This window comes from Sprattus sprattus (assembly GCF_963457725.1).
Source record: "Sprattus sprattus genome assembly, chromosome: 11".
Classification (NCBI taxonomy): Eukaryota; Metazoa; Chordata; class Actinopteri; order Clupeiformes; family Clupeidae; genus Sprattus; species Sprattus sprattus.
This window is the reverse complement of record NC_137909.1, coordinates 6572459-6594072: the sequence shown is the minus strand read 5'-3', so window position 1 is coordinate 6594072 and position 21614 is coordinate 6572459. Positions and strand designations below refer to the sequence as shown.

The window sequence follows — 21614 nt, the reverse complement described above, 5'->3', positions numbered from 1 at the left end:
CAATGGGGAATTAAAAGTTATGGGAATCTTTCACAAAGTTTGAAGGGTGTGGGCGTGGCAGACCCTCAAACTATGCACTCTTCACAACTCCAGTCACTTATAACTTATGCATATAATGTCGAAAGTGCACGAAATTGAAAGTGGTGGATCATTATGAGACCCTCTGAATGCATGCCAAGTTTGTCCATGGGGGGCCATACAATACATTTTTTTTATGTGACTGTACACCAACTGGCCTGTAGGTGGCCTGACACAGTTTTCTTCGAATATCCCGATAACTGTAGGGCTTAGGAGGGCCATATGTTTTTTGTAACCTACTGAACAGTTCGGCGGTCATATTTTGTAACGCTTTGCGTTACGTCTAGTTTTGAATGGAGGTGTCCCATATGCTTTCAGTGGGTGCATTTGCATTCATTATTCACAGAAATGAACGCCCTGTTATAACACAGTAAGCAATGTACCTTTGCACCCCAAAAGTTGTAGGATTATTGGGGCAAATATCTATTTAAAGTCTTTCATGCAATGACACAAAACTTCGATGTGTGCCGAAGGCCCCTGTAAATACGGAGACTGTCCTTTTTGGGATCTTTAACCACACCAGTTATGATGGGTAGACTCTCTGCTCCACGACTCCTCTGGGCCCGGTGAAGCAGGATGCGGTAGACGCCGGTGATAGCATTTCGGCTCCCTTGGCCCTGGTTGTTGTCGATGCGGTCCATGGTGATGCCCAGCTCTTCCAGATGCCCCTTCACTTCCTCCTCCTCTTCCGACAGATCCCCAGGGTCCGCCTCGACCAGGCAAATGGGATTGAGCTGGAAGGGGGGGTGGGGCCTGTAAATCTCCACTGGCAGCAGCCACTCACAGCCCAGCATCTGGTCCAGGGCGCAGCGCTCAGCGGGCTCCTGGCGCAAGATTCCCCGGATCAGCCGCTGGCATTGCGCCGACACCCAGGTGGGGATGCTGTAGGTGCCCTCCAGGATGCAGCGGCGCAGCTTGTTGATGGTGTCGGCCCGGAAGGGCATGGTCCCCGTCACCATGAAGAAGAGCAAGACCCCCATGGCCCAGATGTCCACCGGCGGCCCCACATAGTTATCATCGCGGAAGAGCTCGGGGGCGGCGTACGGGGGCGAGCCACAGAAGGTGTCCAAGATGTCGCTCCGGTTCTTGACCCTGGTACTGAAGCCAAAGTCGGCCACTTTGATGCAGGCATCACAGGTGAAGAGCACATTCTCAGCCTTCAGATCTCGATGGATGACATTATTGTCATGCTGGAAACACAGAAGGAAGTATTAATACAACACTGAAGTAAGATGAAGTTAAAATAAACCTAAACATAAGTGTCCTTTTATTTTATTTTACAGATGTAGGTATATCCCTAATGAGCACATTCCATTCCATCTCCCCGCTAAACCGTTGTACACACTTGTGATCATGCCAAGCATGAAAAGCTCAGGACACTAACCAGGTGTTTGATGGCAGACAGGATCTGGGCAAAGACAATCTTGCCGACAGCATCAGAGAGTTTCCCCTCTGTGATTCTAGTATGGAGGTCACCACCCCCGGCATACTCCAGCACCAAATACATCCGGCTGGGTGTCTCCACAACCTCGTACAGTCGCACCACATTGGGGTGCTGCAGGGCCTCCATGCTTGAGATCTCCCTGGTCAACATGCGCTGGGACTGCACGTCCATATGCCTCTTCTCAAGGACCTTGATGGCAACCTTGTCTGATGAAAGAATGCAAGCAAGGGTCAATTCAGTGTTGGGTTTATCTTTTTCATTATTTAAAGGCGAGTTCACTTTGCCAAGCCCATTTGCTTGTCCTTTCAGTGTGTGCTTGCCAGAACCTTCCTTCTTTTCTGTACTTGGCATAGCAGAGGGTACTGATGCCAGTACCTTTCCATTGCGTACTTCTTTTAATCCTCATGTTCGTCAGAGGCGTTTCCAAGAGGCCAGGCTGGCACAGTCAACTTGGCAAGCATTTTATTTGTAGACAAACACATTATCTACTACCTGTGCTCGTCATAAAACTTGGCATTCAGATCAAAACTTGAGTATGGAGCAAAAATAAAAAATACAGAGCTTTGCTTTCCCTATTTATATACCTGATGAACCCCTCGTCTTACTAAATATTCCTTGACCCTTCCCCATGGGCTATGTGTCATTTTTTAATTGGAGGATACATTGGGCCTGGAAATATTCATGTCATATTTGGTCTTCCAGCTGTGTCTGCCTTCAAGGCAGAGGCCCAACAGATAGCTCCTGGCATACTAGAGAGTAACCCATGTGAGAGAAACAGGATGGTTTCAGGGTAAGAATGAATAGCCTCTGGGAGACAGTGGGGAGCGTTCAGTCAGCGTGAAGATAGTTACCCTGATATACAGTACCCCTTAATACATTTCACAAATCAGTATGTTGCTACATGCTATACTTTTTTACATATTCAAGTATAGATTGCACATAATCTAATTCATTTCAATAGTGTTAATCATTTGTAGTTACCATGACTATCATGGTGGTTATAGTGATTGTTGATTTTCACACAGAGATTCCATTCACGTGTTTTCCCCCACAAAGTGACCCAGCTATCCACTCACACTAAATTATACATATGTGTCATTAGAACAACTGATTGGTAAAATAAAAGGGACATTGCAGAGCCTTATCCTATATTTGATGCCTTGTCTTTAGTTATGTGACTGTAGTCCAACAGTACGATGTTCCAGGTCTCCACAATGCTCCTAATTTTAGTGGAAAGTGACAGACTGGTCAAAGAACAATTTTGGTCACTCGCTTACCTTTAGTGAGTGCATGGAAGGCTAGCTTGACCTTGGAGAAGCTTCCGTAGCCAATCTGTCCACGGACCTGGTAGAAGCCCACTCTGCTGCCCACCAGTAACTCCTTAATGGTCTTCTGATCATGGCACATTTTCATGGACAGGCGCTCCAAAGGCGTTAGATGCTTCTTCATCCCCCCCTCTTCCTCTTCATCCTGTACGCTTCCTGACTCGGACAGGCTCCAGAGGCTGTGGCGGGGTACTGGCCCAGTCAGGACCACCTGATTGGTGCCCACAGGCATCACAGTGCTCTGGGCTTATATACGAGATACACAAGAGCAGCAGGTAGACACCAGCTAGTGGCAGAGCATGTCTTCATTTGCTCCCAGCTGTGCCATGACTCCAGCAGGGTTTAGTTCCAAAGACATTAGAGTGTGCACTGTTATGAGTGGGTTCTACAAGCAAAGAAACACATTTTAAGTCATGTTGTAGCTGATCATGCAAATATGGTGTAACTGCTTTTACTGATAAATATTATGCATGTCATCAAATCACATATCATCCAATCACAAAGTACTTTGCATGCCCTTGGACAAGGTCTTTATTCCACATAGGTAGTCATCATCTTCTGTACCGCCGTGTTTTTAAAGCAGGCATAGCTTGACAGTTAGCACTAGAGTGTCTGGCATCAAGCTGACTCAGATAAATATCTTACCCTTTTGTAGCCCAGCTGTCAGCGGAATAACAGACTTTTCAGCTTCTCCTTCACAATCTAAGGCATCTCAAGGGTAATCCAAGTCTTCAGATCACCTTAAAGATCCTCAGATTCAATGTTACTCGACAGTACAGACCACAACTGCATCCTGGTGAATGTAAAGTTTCCCACTAACTTGCTTCACAGCAAAACACGCCTTCAATTCCAGCCATTTGGACTCCTTTGTTTCGTGTTCTTCTCCTAGCTCAGTGAAAAGCTTTCCGGGATGCTGCCTCCTTCATTCTCTCGTCTCTGTTGCTCTGGGGAACAACCTGGATTAAGATAGTGTCATGTTTCTTAATCTCCTGGTTTTATTTAGATCTACCTTAATCCTGGTTCATTTGATGGCCCCTTCAGACGTGAAAGAAACAAAGGCATATGGCAAAGGAGTTCCAAGCTAGACAGGGTCTCTCAGTGTCTTTCAAGTTGTTTACTATCTTATATTTTTTGGGATAAATAAGCAAACTCCTTCATTGCTCTCACTGGTTGTCTGACAAACTTGGCATTAACCCCAAGGATCTTGAACTAGGCTTACCTGTGACGATGGAACGATGTACATTCAGACATTATGTAAGAGCATTACTGTTTTAACAAGATTAACAGCGGGCAAAAGCACCACAGATCAAGACATCACAGCTAAGCTCCCAAAGTGTTACAAAGAGTTGTGCTGCTCCCGCCACTGTCGCAGGTATGTTCATTCCAAAGTGTTCCCCATGTGAGGAGGCCCTTGGCTGCCTGAGACCCATGCCCAGCCAGGTGAGGGGATAAGGTGTTTTCATGTTTAGGTGGCAAAAAAAAACAAGGAATTGTATTCACCAGTGCAACCTCTTTTTCAGCTAGAATGCTTTAAAGGTCAGACAAAACCAGACTGAAGAATACACGTTAGGTACAAATGGGGAATACATTGTCTAAGAAGTACAAAATACAAAATAAAAATAGTAAAGCCTTTTGCAAAAGATCTTTCATGCATATCTACAAACTAAACCATTTTGCTGACTTGTGTCACATGCACAGACCTGCTGGTACTGGTTGACTGCATTCCAGGAACTGTTAGGAAAGGGCAATTCAGTGTCATCCAATGTTCCCATTAGGCGGATTTAAGTGTGCTTGGCCTCCACTCGTAGAGCACGCTGTCCTGTTACCACTGGACCACAGGTTGATTCCTGAGCTGTTATTGCACCACATTTAATGACATTTGGTTTTTTTTTGACAATAAAACCTTATTTTAGGTTGAATGTGTACATTTTGGATGATGGACCTGGTACCTGGTTCACAGGTACTGAAACAAATAGCAAAGATAATATCAAAAATATCAAATGAAGAGGTACCACATACGTATGATATACCATAAGATATTCTCAATAACCAAATTAATATGTGGTTCAGAAGGGTCAAATTAAATACTTTTCCTTTGGGAATAATTCAGACTGTGAACATGTGTATATGAGGCATTATTGATTTATCAAATTGATTCCCACGATTTCAGACAGCATCATTTTAACCTGATAGAGTATTCCCCTCTCTCCCGTCCCTCCCTATGGTATAAGGGAGGGGCTGAGAGGGGGACACAAGTGCTGTAGCTGCAGTGATGAGATTAAGAGCTTTGGAGGGTGTGTAGTGGCGATCTTTACGTGTGAGCTATACCCTTGCTGTTTCAGCCATGCTGTTGTGTCTCTTGTCACCTGCTTGGCCAGTGCTGTGATGGTGTGCTGAACAAGGTACATCCTACTGTGTGGAACCAGAATGATTTTAATACATCGTTTTTCAAATACAGAATGTATTGAGAACTGGTCATTCAGATGGCAACACCACATCAACTTGGCACTATGAAAGATTCAGCATTATCTTGCCATTAACCAGTACAAGCAAAAAGCATAATTAACATAAACAATATCATAACCTGTAGCTATCCGTTGTGTCTTTCTATTATCTTATATAATAACATTTTGCAATCTAAAACTTTGCAGCATTATGCAGTGAAGGGCTATAATTAACACTGGCTGGTTTTGGCATGGTTATGCCAATTATATCTTCCTTCTTTTAAGACGTGACTCGGTAAAGCCAAGGAACTGTTGCTGCTCCAGCTCTTTGACTTTCTGGCGCAAGGCCTCAATTTCACGATTCTTTTCTTCCTGCATGAACTGCAGCTTCTGTGGATACACAAACACACTTAGTTAATAGTAAGGACACCCAGTCACTCATCTTGTTACACTGATCCAGAATCAGTCTCCTGTTTCCAATTTTTAAACTGTATCCATACTCAATAATAAAAAAAGTATGATCATCACAAACAAAATGCTCTAATGTGACTGAAGCTTAATAAAATATCTTCACATTATACCATTGAGAAACTAGTCCAACTCAACCTAATAGCGCGCCAGTGTGCTTTGTTGAACATCTTACAGAAATGGTTTTGCAGATTAGTATGAATTACAGCAATGGTGTATGGTTTGAATCCTCACCCTCTTGAAGATGTTCTGAGATGCCAGGCTGGAGCCTTGAGCCTGCTGGGACTTCACTACTGTGCTCTGGACCCTTGCTAGCTTTGCGCTAAACTGTAAATGTATTAAACATACACACTCATAAGAGTGAACACATTAACACTATATAATACCTTATGTTTGTCGACAAAATTACTGAACCTTGTTTTTATTTTGTAGATAAACAAAAATGTTTTAATATATGGCAGGCTTAACTTTATATTATCAATAGTGACAGACATTTATGATCAAGTACTCACTATTCAATGTTACAGCATGCAATACATATTTATGTAAGTCACATAAACTGTCAAGTGTTGTATACTAAAATGATGTAACTTCATGTACTCATCAGATCAGAATCAGCTAGTGGAGCAGTGAACTAGTGAAGCTAAATGTCACAGTCCCGTCTCATGGAGTACAGTGAAAATGTGTGTCATGCCTGTAGGATCAGCAACAGTAAACAGACTAAAGTAGTGCAATTATGAAAATAAGATTGTACGTTGGCAGCAGTGTACCTCCATCTGCAGTTTAATGAGTTCACTCTGCTTTTCTTTGTCCTGGTCTCTGATCTTCTTCCTCAACTCTTCCTCACCACACTCTTTCTTCTCAATGACTTCCTTAATTGCTCTTTCTTTCTCCTCCACTTTAACAACAAACAAAGCCAACCATGAGTTTGAAATAGCTCAGCTATTAAGGCCTTAGGTTGTGTATAAATCTGTTTGTTTATGCCTGCATTTATCAAGCAGCAATAAGGAGTTTTGATCGAAACTAGCAAGCTAACTTTCTAAGAGGCATGCAAAAACCTTACAAACACCACCAACAGCTCAGTTGACACTGAATAGAAGCTTGCCAACAAACTAACTGGTATCTTTTGGCTGTATAGCTGACAATGTCATGCTGTGAAAGCTTTTCAAAACTACATAGGGCATATCCTTGATGGCTAGTGGGAAAGACACAGGTGTTTATCTGTCCTTCACATGACCATATGCTATCACAATTAATTTGAGTATGGTACAAAACTAGTTCCCTATAAAAACCATACCTCAAAAAGAGTCAAATTGTTGTATAGTGTTACTTTAAATGTTATTCTTACTTTAAGGTTGATCTGTCACCAGACCAACACTCACATTTTCTCTGGGTCTCTTGTTGGGCTTCCTCTAGCTCCCTCTGGTGGTCTTCTTGTAAAACTGCCATCTCAGCCTGAAGCACTTCATTTTGAGCATGACAATCCTATGCCCATAAGGGAGGTATGTTGACAAACACACTTGAAAATGCCCAAAGGAATTGATCCAAATTGATGTATGGAATATGTACTCACCTCCAAGATTTTTACATTATTCTCCTTCATGTCAAGCAATGACTTTTTCAACCTTTCATTTTCCACTACAACACAATAACATGAATGTCTGTTAAAACAGCTAAATATGAACGAAACATCTACTTTCCAGCGAGACAAGTGATGCAGACCCCTACCTCTCAAATCACACTGTTGTTGAAGGGTTTGCTGGAGTCCCTGAATTGTCCCCAGTAACCCATTTCTGTCTGTAGTTCAAAAAAGAAAACAATAATAATAATATGAAGAAGAACAATACAGTTAATAATAAAACATTCTAACATTACAAAATATCACATTGCAGTTGAAAAAAATGCCCCCTTGCGACCACACTTGCCATCATTGTTTGGTTACTGACATATGAGTCACAGACGTACTTCCTCCTACTTTATATATGAAACAACATCAGTGAATCAGTCAAAAACCTCTTCTCACCCCCAGAGGCTTGCTCTCGGACAGGGGTGTCATGGCTAGGTGGCTAAACTGTTTTTAGAGTGAACTAGCAATTTGGTCACCGAACGCTTCTGTTACGCCACTTCATCTTTAAAGTGCATTTGGTTCGGACTTGTCTAGCCTGTCACTAAACAGTACCCTTCAGAGAGCTCTTTCACCCTCACTCAGAGTGTCTGGCTCTTTGGGCTTGGCCAGTGAGCGGCTAAATTTGGACGCGGCAGGCCTTCCCCTCAATGTCATTACACACACTCAGAGCGCTAGTGCATCATCCATGAGGACATTGTATGATGGCAAGTGGTGAGTATTTGATTACTGATGCACTTAAATGGGAACAAACACTTTTTTAGTGTTATCCTAACATTTCTTCTCGTAATGTAATACTTGCGAAAGGTCCAATTATTTTCACAAATGGAACTGAGTAGTACTTGAGAGCTGTTCTTTTTTTATCGGTGTGCACAAATTTCACCCGCCCAAAGTCCAGTCCACTCCCCTTTTACGTGAACACTGAGAACCAGCCAGTCAGTCAGAGGTAGACATTGTCATGTTAGGTTTCTTAAAGATAGAATGAGTAGGGCAAACACAACTCAATGTTGGCCCTGTCTCAACAAACGAGAGAGAGAAAGCATGAATAAGCAGAAGATACATTTGGAGTGAAAGTTATCAGTCACCGTGGTTACATGTGCAGAACAATCTGACTGTATTAGCAAAGAGTACCTATCAGAAGACTAGAAAACAGGAAGACTATAGCCTTCTAATAGGCTGCTAGTATTATTTACAAATGGACATCACCTTGACATACATCCCTTCACTAATTTCTACAGGAGTTAATAGATGAGAAAAGACTACATTTTTCTCCACTGTCAAGCTATACTTGGCAGTCATTTCGGCTTGTCACCTAGGATTTGAGATAAAACATTGGGCCAGCAAACTCTCACTTGTCAATTCATGAAAAGGGCACACCTTCAACCAGTATCTAAACCTCTGGCCTCTTCGAAGGATCTGCCTATATTGTTGGATGTTTTGTCTCGCTCTCCTCTCCAGTCTTTACATCAACTGGATCTTAAACTGCTCTCAGTTAATACACTGCTGTTAATCACTACAGTAAAGCACTTCCGTTACATGTTGTCTTTTAACCCAGCCTATGTGCATTTTTACCCAGGGAATACTAATGTTGTGTTGAAACTCTCTAGTGAACTGTACTGAAGTATGTCCTCCACGTCAAATGGCCAGCCAGTGATTGAGTAATGGAATTTGGCTTCTGGGGAAGCCGGAAGGGTATGTGTCCCACGAAACCCCAGGTCTCTAATAGCATGAGTAAGAACCAGCCTTTTGTAAGTAACCTATAGTTTCAGTACTTGAGGAGGGCAACATACAGTACATACAGTGCTGTACCACTGTACACCACTGGAGGGAAGCAAAACTAAAGGTGATAACATGAGCAAACGCACAAGCCTGAGGTCCAACACACATGTATTTCTTGCTAGGCCTATCCGTTGCCCTGGAAGAAGGCCTATTTCATAATAACTCTATCACACACAAGATCTACTAGAACTGCTTCTCTTGAAATGTCTTGAAAACAAAGTTGCATTTCCAACTCAGTTTTCCTTACCTTCAATCAGATGCTTCTCCTTTGTCTGGGTAAACTTCAGAAATCTGTTGGTCTCCTCTAGTTTCATTTCAACGATGCTATTTTTACTCTTCAGGTCTGTTATTTTCTAAGTTCAACCAACAACCAAGTAAGGGGTTATTGCCAGAAAGCCACCTACTTTAGACCAGATTCCAAATGCATTTCATGGACAGACAAATCACTGGCTAAGCCCTTAAAATACATATCATGTACATGTTCAGAACAATGATAAATAAATCAGCCAAAAGCCAATGCTAAGGAGGGTATAATGTATAGTTTGCAGATCATTAGCGGTTTTTTTTATTATTGCATCGTGTCTATATAACTTTTAAAAAATCTAAGCAAAGCGGCCCAGGAAAACTACTCCGCCGTCGTCCAAGCTTGAGAAGACTCCTAAGCTAATTTAACACAATTAGCAGCTAGCAAGCTAAGTTACCCTATCGACTTCAGCTATTGTTGCTAGCTGTATTCGCCCCTTACTTGTTCCAGATGAGAGAAGTCTTTGACAAGCTTATCTAAATTCACAGCTGTAGACGTCTTCATATTGTCAAGTATGAAATCACTGATTTTGTGCTGATAGCGTAACTAGGTAGAGTTTTCAACAAACTACCACAATTTTTTTTCTTGGTAGCGTGCTAGTAACGCTAGAAGCTTATATCTCAGATCACAAACTGCTGTATTACTGAATAGTAAGATTCATTTTGAAGGTAACTTTCTGAAGGTAACTTTTTGGATACAGTACACTTCAGTTCACGGTGTCAAACTCAGCCGACTGAACACTCCTAAACACCAAAAGCTGATTGAACACTCATGTCAGCTATGCCTATTTGTCGCACCAGCAATTTGTTGCTTTGCCTTGCAAGCCATTGACTGGCTATAGAGGCTCGTGAACGACTATATCAACTTCAACACATGTTTAGGCTATCAGTACATTAAAGCAGAGGCACTTATAGAAAAACAATGCCCCTTTTTTCTGAGGTAGCCTAATGAACTAAAAAAAAATGTGGCATTCATGTGTGTTAATTTAATTAAACGTTACAAACCCACTCTTGCTCAGATTTTTCTTTAATTATTTGAATAAAAATCCACATATGAAGTTAAGGAAGGAGAGAAATCTCAAAAAGACATTCTTATTTTCAGAAACAGACTTACGTAAAACATTATATAATTATTTTTCAACATGTATTTACATATCTGATATGGCACATTTAGTCATCGCTTTCACATTGCTTTCACAGAAAATAGGGATTATGCTGGAAAATGAGCATGTAGGATTCAAAAATAAGGAGCTCTAAAGCAGTTTCACAGTTTTATAGTAGGATACATTTGGCAAGCTGGTGGTCATTCACACATAGGGAGAGGAATTCATATGATTAACAAAGTAAACCAGCTTTAAAAAAGTAAACACATTTCTTCGACAGCAACTACTAATTAGACAAACAGCTGATACATTTACTATCAATCCATTCCTGTGTTTCACAGTCCTATTTAGTATGTTGATATCCCATGTCAGTTAAGGTCCCTCTCCTAAGATGTGTTGTTGGCCCACCCGAGAATTCTTCTCCCAGATCATATAACCTGCTCTAGTTGATGTTGCCTAACAGTGTCACATTTCCCTTCATCAGGCAAAAGCATCTCTGTGGCTCATACTCCACCAAAAGCACAACAAAAAGCTCCACTATTAAGCTCCACTAGTTCCTAAAAACTGTAGGGCACTTTTCAAAATCCCTGATGCAGTGTCCTTTTGGACTGTATTGGGATTCTGTGCACTGGATTTCATGATTTGTAACAAAGTTGTTCCATCATTCAAAAGGCAATGCTGTCCAAAAGGTCAGGGCTTAGGTATCCCTCTGGCGAAGGCATATGTTTCATGTGGGAGGAGCTGGGGGCCATGGGAGTATTTGATCTCAGGAGAAGGCTGTTCTGTGGATCAGTGCCATCCACCACAGTGTATTCTGGTGGCGAGGATAGTGCAGATGATGGAGGACCTGTCAACTCTGGTGCTGTTGCTGGGGCCACCTGTGGTTCTTGGTAACCCGTTAATGACTGACGCGGTGCACTGTTGATATCATCTGATGAGGGGGAAATAGATGTGCTGCGATCTGTTGATTGGTTGGTGCTCATGTTGTTGGTGTCGGGCTCTGAGGTGTTGCCCCTCTCATCTGAGTCTCCAAGCACACGCATGAGGAACTCTGGCTCTTTCGTGGTCTTCGGTTTGTACTGTTTATTGATAACCTCCCTTCTATGGCTTTGCTCTTCAGGGGTCAACACCACTTCACCTGATAGGGTTACTTGTCTCACCTGGGCATACAGATCTGGTGTGCCGGACCATGAATCTTGAAATGCCGCTCCTGTTTGGGGAGTTGCAGTGGGGTCAAGAACTGAGGAAGACGACAGCATAAGGTTTCGAAACTCCACTGTGTCAGGGTCTGGCAGGTCTTGTTCACAGCAGCTGGCCCGACCTGAATCATCGTCACAGAAATCATTGATAAGATGTGTGGTGACAGAGGAGGAGGCAGAGTGGTCTATGAGAAGCGCTGTCTCCAGGTCTTGCTCAGTCTCATCTGGCTTGTCTATGTCCAGTTCAATAAACTCTATCCAGGAGTCGTCGTTGTAGAAGTCAGACCTCAGGACAGCATGAGTGGTCAGGATTGAGGTCAGATCTGACAGTTTACCTTTCTGTTTTCAGGCACAGAAAAATAGGTTAATGGACTGGGTCACATCAGTGTGTCGTCATTGTATCACTATTACCATCTAACACAAGATACAAACCATTAACTGATTTGTAAATGGTAATTATTACTGTTATTTGATATCATATCCAACCCTGATGGACTAAAGTATCTTTAACATCTTAAATAATACCTGAAAGAGTTCTGGGTCAATGCCTCTGATTTTGGGGCCAGGGATTGGAGGCAAGAGAATCACCATGAGCCTGAAAGAAAGACATAAATAGTCAAATACAAGTTCAAAGCTAGATCTGACATACATCGTTAGCCTCCAACATGTCGCAAAAGGTATACGTTTTATATTCATAGTCATTCAACTGATAGAGCATGTTAGTATCTGTGTGTGGTTAATCTCCATTTGCTTTAGATAGCAAGGAAATAATGTGGTTAAACTTATTTGGAGTTGGTGTAGAATCATTGGGATAATGAAATCTTCATGCTGCTTTTGTTGAGAATCATGGTTATTAAACAGTGGTGGACATGAAGCAGGTTTGCAACAACAAGTGCATAAGGCCCGTGTGCAGAAGTGGGTGTCTTGTAAGGTCAAGCAGAAAGGCCTGTTCCCAGGGATGAGACTTGTTTTGGAAAAACAGGCCAACAGGTGCAGGCCGATGGAGACAGCAAAGCAGTCATGAGAGAGTCTTGAGATAAGAGATGCTGACAAGTCAAGAACAGACAAGGCCTCCAAAAAGCAGTAAATAGGCTTCTTTGCACCATTTGAAAGGACACCAAGTAAGTATTTTCTCACAAGGGAACATTCCCCTAAAAGGTTCCCTCGCAACAGGTGAACAAAAATATTCTGATTGGCTAAAGCATGGATAAAATATGTGAAGATTTGAGGGAATATTCTGATTGGTTCAGTTTAGATACGTTTTAGGTTTGTGATTTGCATATGTGACGAACTTTGACTTTAAAAGGTTAATGCACTGGGTTTTTGATTCCGAGCTGCTCCCTGGACCACCGCTCTCTTTTTGGATGAAATGTCTGCAGGATTGAATAAAACCTCAGTTTATCGCACTCGGACTTCTGACTCTGATTGAGTATTTACTCTAAGATTTGAAGAAGTTGTTTTTCGAAACAACACTTACCATCATGTTGTAGTATTATGTAGTTCAATTCAATTCAATTCAATTTTATTTATATAGCGCCATAACAATACAATTGCCTCTAGGCGCTGTAGTCATGAAGGAAAGACTTACTTTTTCTGTCGGGTGACCAGTACTAGCATACCAATGATAGCAAAACCCACTGCTGTCAAGACGAACCCAACAGCAATTGGAACTCTTGATTCTAAGAAACAGAGAGGAAATACATATGAATGTATTGGGTGCTTAAGTGCTCATAAATTAATTGTAAAGGTGCTATGCCTTTTTTTTTAACCTGTGGCTGGTATGTTGATCATTAGGGTGTCGCTGAAGTTGCTGAAGTTCATGTAGCCTTTCATCTTGCATCTAACTCTGATTTCATAATCTGTGTTTGTGCGAAGCCCATAGATACATTTCTTGGTCTCTTGGTCTGCATTCAGCTATAGAAGACGATACAATTTGACCCAGTTATTAAGGCAAAGCCATAGTAACAAAGCGGTTATGATCATGGTTTTGGTTCACTTACACTTAATTCAGTCTAATTAAGTGTCGGTTGGCCAATAATTGGGGATTGTGCAAAAGGAATAAAATATTCTTCTAAAACAAGGCAGTCAAGTGATTAAAAGAACCACAGCTACCAAATGAATCTGTGTTGTAGATCTGTAGAATCTGCAGGTAATACTAACTGTGCAACCAGATAAAGAGGCACTGTGAAGTTTTGTCAAAACCTGACTAGTAAACAGACATCAGACATCAAATGTCTTGCCTAGTTAGCACCAATGAAATCAAGTCAGAGTATTTCAGCAATATATTTGGCAACGTCATGCTGTAAAAGTTCAAACTACACTGAAACATGGGTGGCTTGGAAAAGAGAGAGAACATGTTCATTCAAAACACTATAGGAAAATTAGGAAACACAACACATACTTTTTTTTTGTGGAAATCAATAGCATGCTATAAATACAATTGTACTTATGGAGTACTCTGGAGCACTTATTCAAGCAAAACAAGCTTATTGTGTCAGCATCATTGTGTCTTGCATCAGACATCAGAAATTGTTCTTGGCTGTTTCTGCAATGCTAAGAGAAATTACATGGCCATACACTTGCCAGACAAATAGATTTTGTGTTTTTAATTTAAAAAAAGAAATCTCTAGCTTACAGTGAACTGTAAAATCGTCAGCTAAGTGGTTTATTCCTTATTCTTCCTCTACGCCTCTAGTTATCATTTCATTTAAGGTATAAACAAAATAATAAGCAATTCTTTGAAATATTTGAACAGATTGTTGCTCTTACAATGCTCCAAGTGGCTGAACCAGTCTCTCTGTACTGAGTCTCGTATTCCAGGGCCATCCATCCCACCCCTACTTCGATTGCTGCTGACGGCGGTGGCTCCCAGCTCACCACCACATCAGTGTACATCTTGGTCATGCCCACGCTCAGAAATGTCCAGTTCAACCCCACAGGTGGGTCAGGATATACTAGTGCACACAAAAATTGTTACAATTGTGAGGATATAATAAAGTCCTTCCCAGTTGGGTAGTTTATTCTGCTTTGTGCTGATTTATGCATAGATAGATATAATGTAGAATATTTAGGGTTTACCATAGCATTACCACTGTGCATACAGAATAGAGACATGTTGTGAAACAATGGCCATTGGAAATGGTTAGCATTTATGACTCACCAATGTTCTCCACTGTGAACAGGACTTCATCATAGACAATGTACTGATCACGTGAGCGTAGCTGGATTTTGTAAGGAACCCATATGTGTGTGTGTTTTCTGTCAAAACGACACTCATTTTCTCTCAGCAAGGAGTATTGAGGGCATTCCGGCCATTCTTTGGAAGAATTCCTAGATATAAGTAGAGGGATAGAAAAGAGACATAACAATAATTAATTTAATCATTTCCCACTATTAGGAGTGGAATTAGTTGTATGACACAGGTTACACTAATTCATCTCTTACAAAACCCCTCCATTCCATCATGACAGATTTGTATGGATGGGTAGAAGAGTGACAACTAAGAGGAGATGGTAAATTAGGCAATGACACTTACATATTTTGGATCATGTAGAAGAGCCTGAGGTCTCTAGGCTCTGTAAGGTTCTGGAATGTTCCAACACTCCAAGAGCAGTAAAATGTATCCATTTCTCTTGATACACAGCCAGTCAAGTAAGGCGTTTGAGACTGGTCTAATGGTAAGGGGAGTAAGACAGAAAAAAAACAAAGTTATTGTTTTACCGAGGTAAACATAGCTTGCCTTGAATGTCTAACCAAACCTTTAAAACTGGTATGCAGAAACACAACACCAGTAGGTTCTAGGAAATGATGTACGATGTCTTCCTGGAAGGAGTTGTTCAAATGTGTGAGGGCAAATGTGTGTCAGCATAAGGTTACCATCAGAAGTCCTTCACATCATCCTCACATAGCCCTTCAGCATCCATATTTCATTCAACAGGAATAGGTTCGTGGGACTTAATCACGTTGATAAATAAACCAGCATAAATAGTATGCAGCTAGATCAACTAACCTGCCAATATTCTTATTATTCCAGTAATACAGGAAATATCATATGAAAAACATACATATTTAATTTTTAACTAGGCACACATTAATTAATATACACAAAAGATTGACCACTCCTATAAATATAAGTTTATTCTCTGCTTACAACTTTGACACTAAGACTATAAAAAAGTGCTTGACACATAGCAGTGCCAGGGTGGTTAAAGCTCCAAAGCAGAGGTTAAAAATAACCAGTTTAGAAGAAAATACCAGCAACTGCCATTCATCTGGCTGAGGAAAAAGATCAGTCTAAAATGATGAAGCGACTGGATTTTAGCTTTGGTAGCTTTATCATAGAAAGCTTTATCGATTTAATATCTATGTGTTTTTTTTCTTTACACAAAATATTCCAAAAAGACCCATTTTATCGTTCTCTCACATTTTATCTTTTGCTACCTAACAACCTCATTGTATTTGGGTGGACTCTCAGCACAAAAATAAAATGGACTACAGATACAAATGAAAAGCCTTTTGGGTTAAGGCTTGTGGGTTGTGTAAGGTTGTATATGGTTTACAAATCAGACTGTGTCTAGTGTTATGTGCAGGAAATGGTTATTCCTCTCCATTAGACAGGCCATGTTTCTGTATGAGGAAGGCTAATATTTAACCTTGATAGATTCTCTGAAAAAGAGAAATGTATCTGAAAATAGAGGCACTTTTCTCTTAATGTGCTCCTGCAGTGTATGCACTCTTGTGTATGTACCCATTTCACAAACAAAACCATGTTTTTATAAGTCGTACCTTTCAAACAGTAATTGAATAAAGGGCACTGAAGGCCAGTGAAGCCCATTTCGAAAACTGGCCTTGATGGATAGTTTATGTTGTTTGTGTGAAAGGCTAGGATTTACCCAATCGGAGCAAGATGTAAAAATGTTCATGAAATCTTGTCTGTTGGCATGTGCTCTACTCCACTCTTGACTACATTTGTTACATCTGGCCATGTTTCAATCTACTGTCCTGTATTTTTGCCCTGCTCCAACTCAACACAAGTATTAATCTACTCAACACACATGGCTTCATGTCCGAGGACTGTCTCTTTATTCTCATGTATAGGCTAATGCAGATTTCAGTTGGAGACCACACAGTCCCAGAGCTGTCGCACAAAACCCCACCATGGATGTACGTGATGAATAATACGCTGGGAGTTGTGTGGCATGAGTTACAATCCACTGGAGAGTACACCCCTAACTGAATAGGAATGTCTGAATAAACACTCTTTACAGACTTCTGCCTCGCTGGAGTGACCACTGAAGGAGACAGCATTTACTGGTTTCTCTGCATCTGTATTTATGTGTCATTACAAAGAAATTCACCTCAATGCCTACAAGGAATTTCAAAAGCCAACTGATGAGGGGTATTGAATGGGGTCTGTATCCCGACAGATCACTATATTTGAGCACAGTGGTCTGTGGGAGGTATGGACATGGTGTTTAGAGTGCAGGAATGCAGTTTACGGAGTATGATTATTGTAAGAGATGCATTGAAACATTTGATGTATAGGCACTCAATATGCCTTGTTATTGGGTACGTTTCCTTTAAAGGTGCAGGGATATGTTTTCATAGCATGAGGAGTGACTGGGTCCACATTTATAGGTAAAAAAACTTGGTTAGAAATAAGCTGCAGACATCCAGGACGTAGTCCAGTCCAGTTAATTTATATTAAAATACATTAAATAAACAATACCGTGTTTGAGAATCCCCTGTGAATTTTCTTTTCACAAACTATTACACTACATTTAACGTGTTTTATAACTTGGTTGCTACAGCCAACAAATATGGCATCACACAATACTCATGCAAGATAGCCAAGACCATATAAAAACATTATTGCACTTAGTACATGACTTAAAAGTACATTATGGACATATGATGGCATAGGATGCTCCTTAAACTCAGTATGGAAGAAGTTGGATAACATACCTTTAAATGTTGGGGAAAGCCCCTGCATGGCCACATCATGAACAAGAAGAAAACCAATGAAAAGTGCTTGGATAGTTGCCATGTCAGAATCCCTGGAAAGGTCAGAAAGTATTCATCACCAACTGTATGCTCACATAACCTTGAAAAACATTGCCCTTATGATTTGTGAAATGTGAAAGATGCACAGAAGTTTGTAGGACATTAAATGTTTGTTCACTCATATTAACTCAAAATAAGTGTGTCTGTCTGATTCTAGCATAAAGCTCATTAGGCAAGATGTTCAAATTAGAAATAGTAGTGCTTGTTCCTCCTCATTGATTTCTATGTGGTTTGCTGCTCGCTATGTTGCTAAAGCTAAGAAGCACACTCCTAACCTAATACATGAACACATTTCAAATGACCAATTTAATTACATTGGGTTTGGTGAGAGGTACATAGAGGTTTGTAGGCAATATACTGGCTCACACAGACACAAGATACATGAACTTAATGTTGAATATGTTCCTGTGCCCCTTTACAATCTTCAGTTGAAACTTGAATATGCTTTTGTAGTACTTGTTGTTGTGTGTGTGCCGTGTGTGTTTGTGTGTGTATGTGTCGTGTGTGTGTGTGTGTGTGTGTGTGTGTGTGTCTTCCCCCCCCCCCCCCCCCAAGATACATGTCTAAAAGATATGTAACACTAGTAGAGGTATTTTAAATGTAGGATTCTGGCAGTATTAAATATATCCATTTTTAATATTTTTAATATTGTTCACAAGAGTCTAATCATGGGGGCATATACTGTGGCAATAGCAAAATGAATGGTATGGAGTACAGGATTATTACTGACGTGATAGGATTATAATTTCACCAATTTCACCAAAGTATAATGGCAAATCCATATGCCAATGTGCTGTTGGATATGATTTCTTGCATAAATTAATAGAAATCACATGTGTTCAGGGAAACCACATCTGTTTAGCAACATTGTGAAACCTAACCGAGTAAACAGGCCACTGCAGAACATGACATCCATCTTACGCCAAATAATGTTCAGCTCTGTCCAGCAGTTGTGAAATGAGGCCCTGCTACTCTTTGGCAGCTTTCCAGTTTCTTCTCTCTGCCATGGCAGAAAATTAAATTCGAAGAAACTTCTCAAAGTTTGTACAGTTCCACTGTATATCAGCTACACACAGCTACCGACAGTCTCTATCTGATAAGACTTTGTCACAATGGAGCGCCTGCTTGTATTTGTCTCTTGGAAAAATAAGTCAAGTGCCTGCACCAAGCCAGGCTTAAGTGCACCCTTCAAACAGAAGTGCAGCTGTCAGTTATATTCAATGCAAGCCAGTCTAATACCTTAATAGCTGACATTCTCTGTCCTCTCCCTCTTGGAGGATATGAACTCATGTAAAAATGTCAGATAATGAACAGAATTGACAAAAACAGTTGTCAGCTAGGCCAAACCATCCAAGCACACTGTCAACACATCATGCAAGCATTCAATGAGGCATGCACAGAGTACCATAATGTGTATACATTTGTTTCACTCTAAGTGACTAATGTCTCAGCAGAAAAGAGGAAAATGCAACACCTGGCTATGTTTGCTGTGAATGCTGCTTCAGCACCCTATCAGCTCCTTAGCTGTGGTACACAGGTGCTTTGGATTTCTGATTAGCTTGTACTCTTTCCAGTCCTGTATTTTCATAGTAACTGTGCATATGATTTCCTTGTGAAAAGGCTAGCCTAGGCCTCTGTTTGTTCCCTTATTTTCACATCTTAATCAAACAACTTCCTGCCAATATTCCACTCACACACTGCTGTGAAAAATTGCTGCAGCCCATCAGCTCATTTAGAAAAGCAGCTCAAACTGTTGATATGCATCACGGGCCTAGAAAATCTGCATAATGTCACCATCATAATACCACAAATCCCAATCAATAAACACTTCAAATAGGTAACACAGTTGGCAAGATAATAAAGAATACTTATGACCATTAACTACGATCTAATGTACTACAATTTATAACATGGAGGAACAAAAAATCTGCTTCTCAACTGAATACATTTATAGTAATTTGGTGAAGAAAATTAGAAATAACAGTGCATGTGCTCACGCTTTAGGTTTTTGTTCCACATTTGATATATTCTTATGACGCACACCTTCAGTCTCCTGACTGTTGATCTAGACTAAAACTACACAATGTTTTTTGAGCAACATAGTAGGGTAAATACATTTGAAATACTTGATAATAATGAGAGTTTTGATACTTTTTCAGTTGAAGTACCAGCTGGTACACATATGGTATGAGTGCTATGCTAAGTTGATTTGGCATTAGGGAGGCCATAATAAACTCTAAACAACTATAGGAATCTTAAAGACTACACTGGGAAAACTGCAAGCCTAATTTACTAATTATTCTGATCTAATCTAATACACAGTGGCCATGAATGAACTAGGAAGTTCAACATTTCTAATATGTAATTCTATTAATTACACATTAATTATGCATGCCTAACAGGATGATTACCAGCCTTATCCTGATGAAAGCCCACTTTATGCTTCATTTACTTTCTTTTTCTTTAAACCAGCTCTTCAACGAAGCAACAACTATCATCATCATCACCTTCATCATCATCATCAACTGAGTTAATCTGTTCTTTATACTATTTCTACGATTACTACTACTAGGCTACTGATAATAATAATAATAATAATAATACTTAATAATTACAATACTAATGATAATCATAATAATAATATAGGCTAGTTGTATTTGTAAATATATTAATTGTGTCTTCTATTGGTCTATATGGTAGATAAATAGTCAACAAATGAATTGTAAACAATGTATACGTAACAAGCTTCCTTAGCGGATCTGCTGAAAATTTAATCTCCTCAAAAAAAGTGTAATTCTTTGAAATTACCGTTCGATGTGCTCTTGGGGTGGTGGTGTCCAGAGAAGAAAAGACCTCGCAGATTGTTCAAAGATTTAAACTTAAGATACCCGACTTATTCGAGTTATTGTTGTTGTCTAAACATAATGTGACAGGCAAATATCAGCCTGCGTCAGTTCTAGCCTCAGCGTGCAGCAAACCCGTTTGAGGGCTTCTCCTTGGAACAGTTTGCCAGAAATATCTATTTAAGCGCCACCCTCAGGCATTCCAAACACAAGGCAGTGCCCTGTTTTCCACGAAAGAGACTTCTGCGAATCCGCCAACCTACTGGCGCTTGTACACTATTTCTCCAGATAAAAGAAATCGCTTGTGCATTGTGCATTTAACCACAGAGAGTATTTTGAATAACCTGCTATATTTACGTCGCATTGTGATCGCTATCTGCCAGGCGATTTGGCAAAAGTCCTTAAAGCGTTTGTGATACATAAGTAGATGACGTAGTTCACAAAAGGGTCCCTCTCCAGTGCCTATGCAAATTCAACACGCATTCTTACAAAGTGAGTTGTGTTGCTCCCAGACGGACAGTGCTGATGCAGGTTGATGTATTACAAAGGTTATTGACGGACGTCGAGACAAGCTGACGACTCAGATCCCAATTCGAAATCGCTCCTTGATGTTTCTGGGTTCGGTCACAGAGAGGCTACTCAAGCGCTCTCAAAACTGTCCTTCATGCATGCTGTTTTGCTCGCTTGGGGGTCGGAGGGAAAGGCCACCTAAACTCCAATGTGTACACACTTATTGTTCAACACCATGCTTCAACGTGACCACTGCCCGACACGTGCAGGAAGACAGTTGTGCATGTCAAAGTCTGCTCAGTGGAAATGGGTTGAATAGGGACAAATAATACTTATTTAACGACTCAACAATATCAGCATATTATTAGTTGTAGTAGTATTAGTAGTGGTATTATTATTATTGTTATTTTGCAGATCCACTCAAACATCTA

The 21614-nt window shown here is 40.6% G+C and overlaps 3 protein-coding genes across 4 annotated transcripts; all 3 read right to left on the bottom strand.

The window, feature by feature from the left end:
* Positions 1-515: 515 nt before the first annotated feature.
* Positions 516-3079, bottom strand: nim1kb (NIM1 serine/threonine protein kinase; the record flags this gene model as incomplete). The annotated part of the gene is made up of 3 exons (XM_080847096.1): positions 516-1268; positions 1463-1728; positions 2800-3079. The coding sequence occupies 3 exons, from the start codon at positions 3077-3079 to the stop codon at positions 516-518; spliced, it is 1299 nt and encodes a 432-aa protein (XP_080703222.1).
* Positions 3080-5555: 2476 nt separating this feature from the next.
* On the bottom strand, positions 5556-9970 carry ccdc152 (coiled-coil domain containing 152; the record flags this gene model as incomplete). The annotated part of the gene is made up of 8 exons (XM_080847233.1): positions 5556-5681; positions 5994-6086; positions 6530-6657; positions 7142-7244; positions 7333-7397; positions 7488-7556; positions 9410-9515; positions 9908-9970. The coding sequence occupies 8 exons, from the start codon at positions 9968-9970 to the stop codon at positions 5556-5558; spliced, it is 753 nt and encodes a 250-aa protein (XP_080703359.1).
* Positions 9971-10474: 504 nt separating this feature from the next.
* Positions 10475-21319, bottom strand: ghrb (growth hormone receptor b). 2 transcript variants are annotated; one of them, XM_080847792.1, is made up of 9 exons: positions 21163-21319; positions 17732-17823; positions 15303-15438; positions 14928-15097; positions 14537-14721; positions 13537-13681; positions 13356-13446; positions 12293-12362; positions 10475-12106 (listed from the first exon to the last, which is right to left on the bottom strand). In XM_080847792.1, the coding sequence occupies exons 2-9, from the start codon at positions 17811-17813 to the stop codon at positions 11234-11236; spliced, it is 1752 nt and encodes a 583-aa protein (XP_080703918.1). In that variant the 5' UTR covers positions 17814-17823; positions 21163-21319; the 3' UTR covers positions 10475-11233. The 2 variants fall into 2 exon arrangements, with proteins under 2 accessions (XP_080703918.1, XP_080703917.1); XM_080847791.1 differs by lacking the exon at positions 21163-21319 and adding an exon at positions 20639-20827.
* Between the last annotated feature and the right edge of the window lie 295 nt (positions 21320-21614).

What these genes read in the sequence shown, in the direction of transcription:
- ghrb (XM_080847792.1), bottom strand. Translation starts at nt 17,813, where the DNA reads ATGGCAACTATCCAAGCACTTTTCATTGGTTTTCTTCTTGTTCATGAT. An exon ending in GCTTTCCCCAACATTTAAAG is followed by an intron (nt 15,439 to 17,731) that starts GTATGTTATCCA and finishes CCTTACCATTAG; the next exon opens with ACCAGTCTCAAACGCCTTAC. An exon ending in TTGACCCAGAACTCTTTCAG is followed by an intron (nt 12,107 to 12,292) that starts GTATTATTTAAG and finishes GCCTGAAAACAG; the next exon opens with AAAGGTAAACTGTCAGATCT.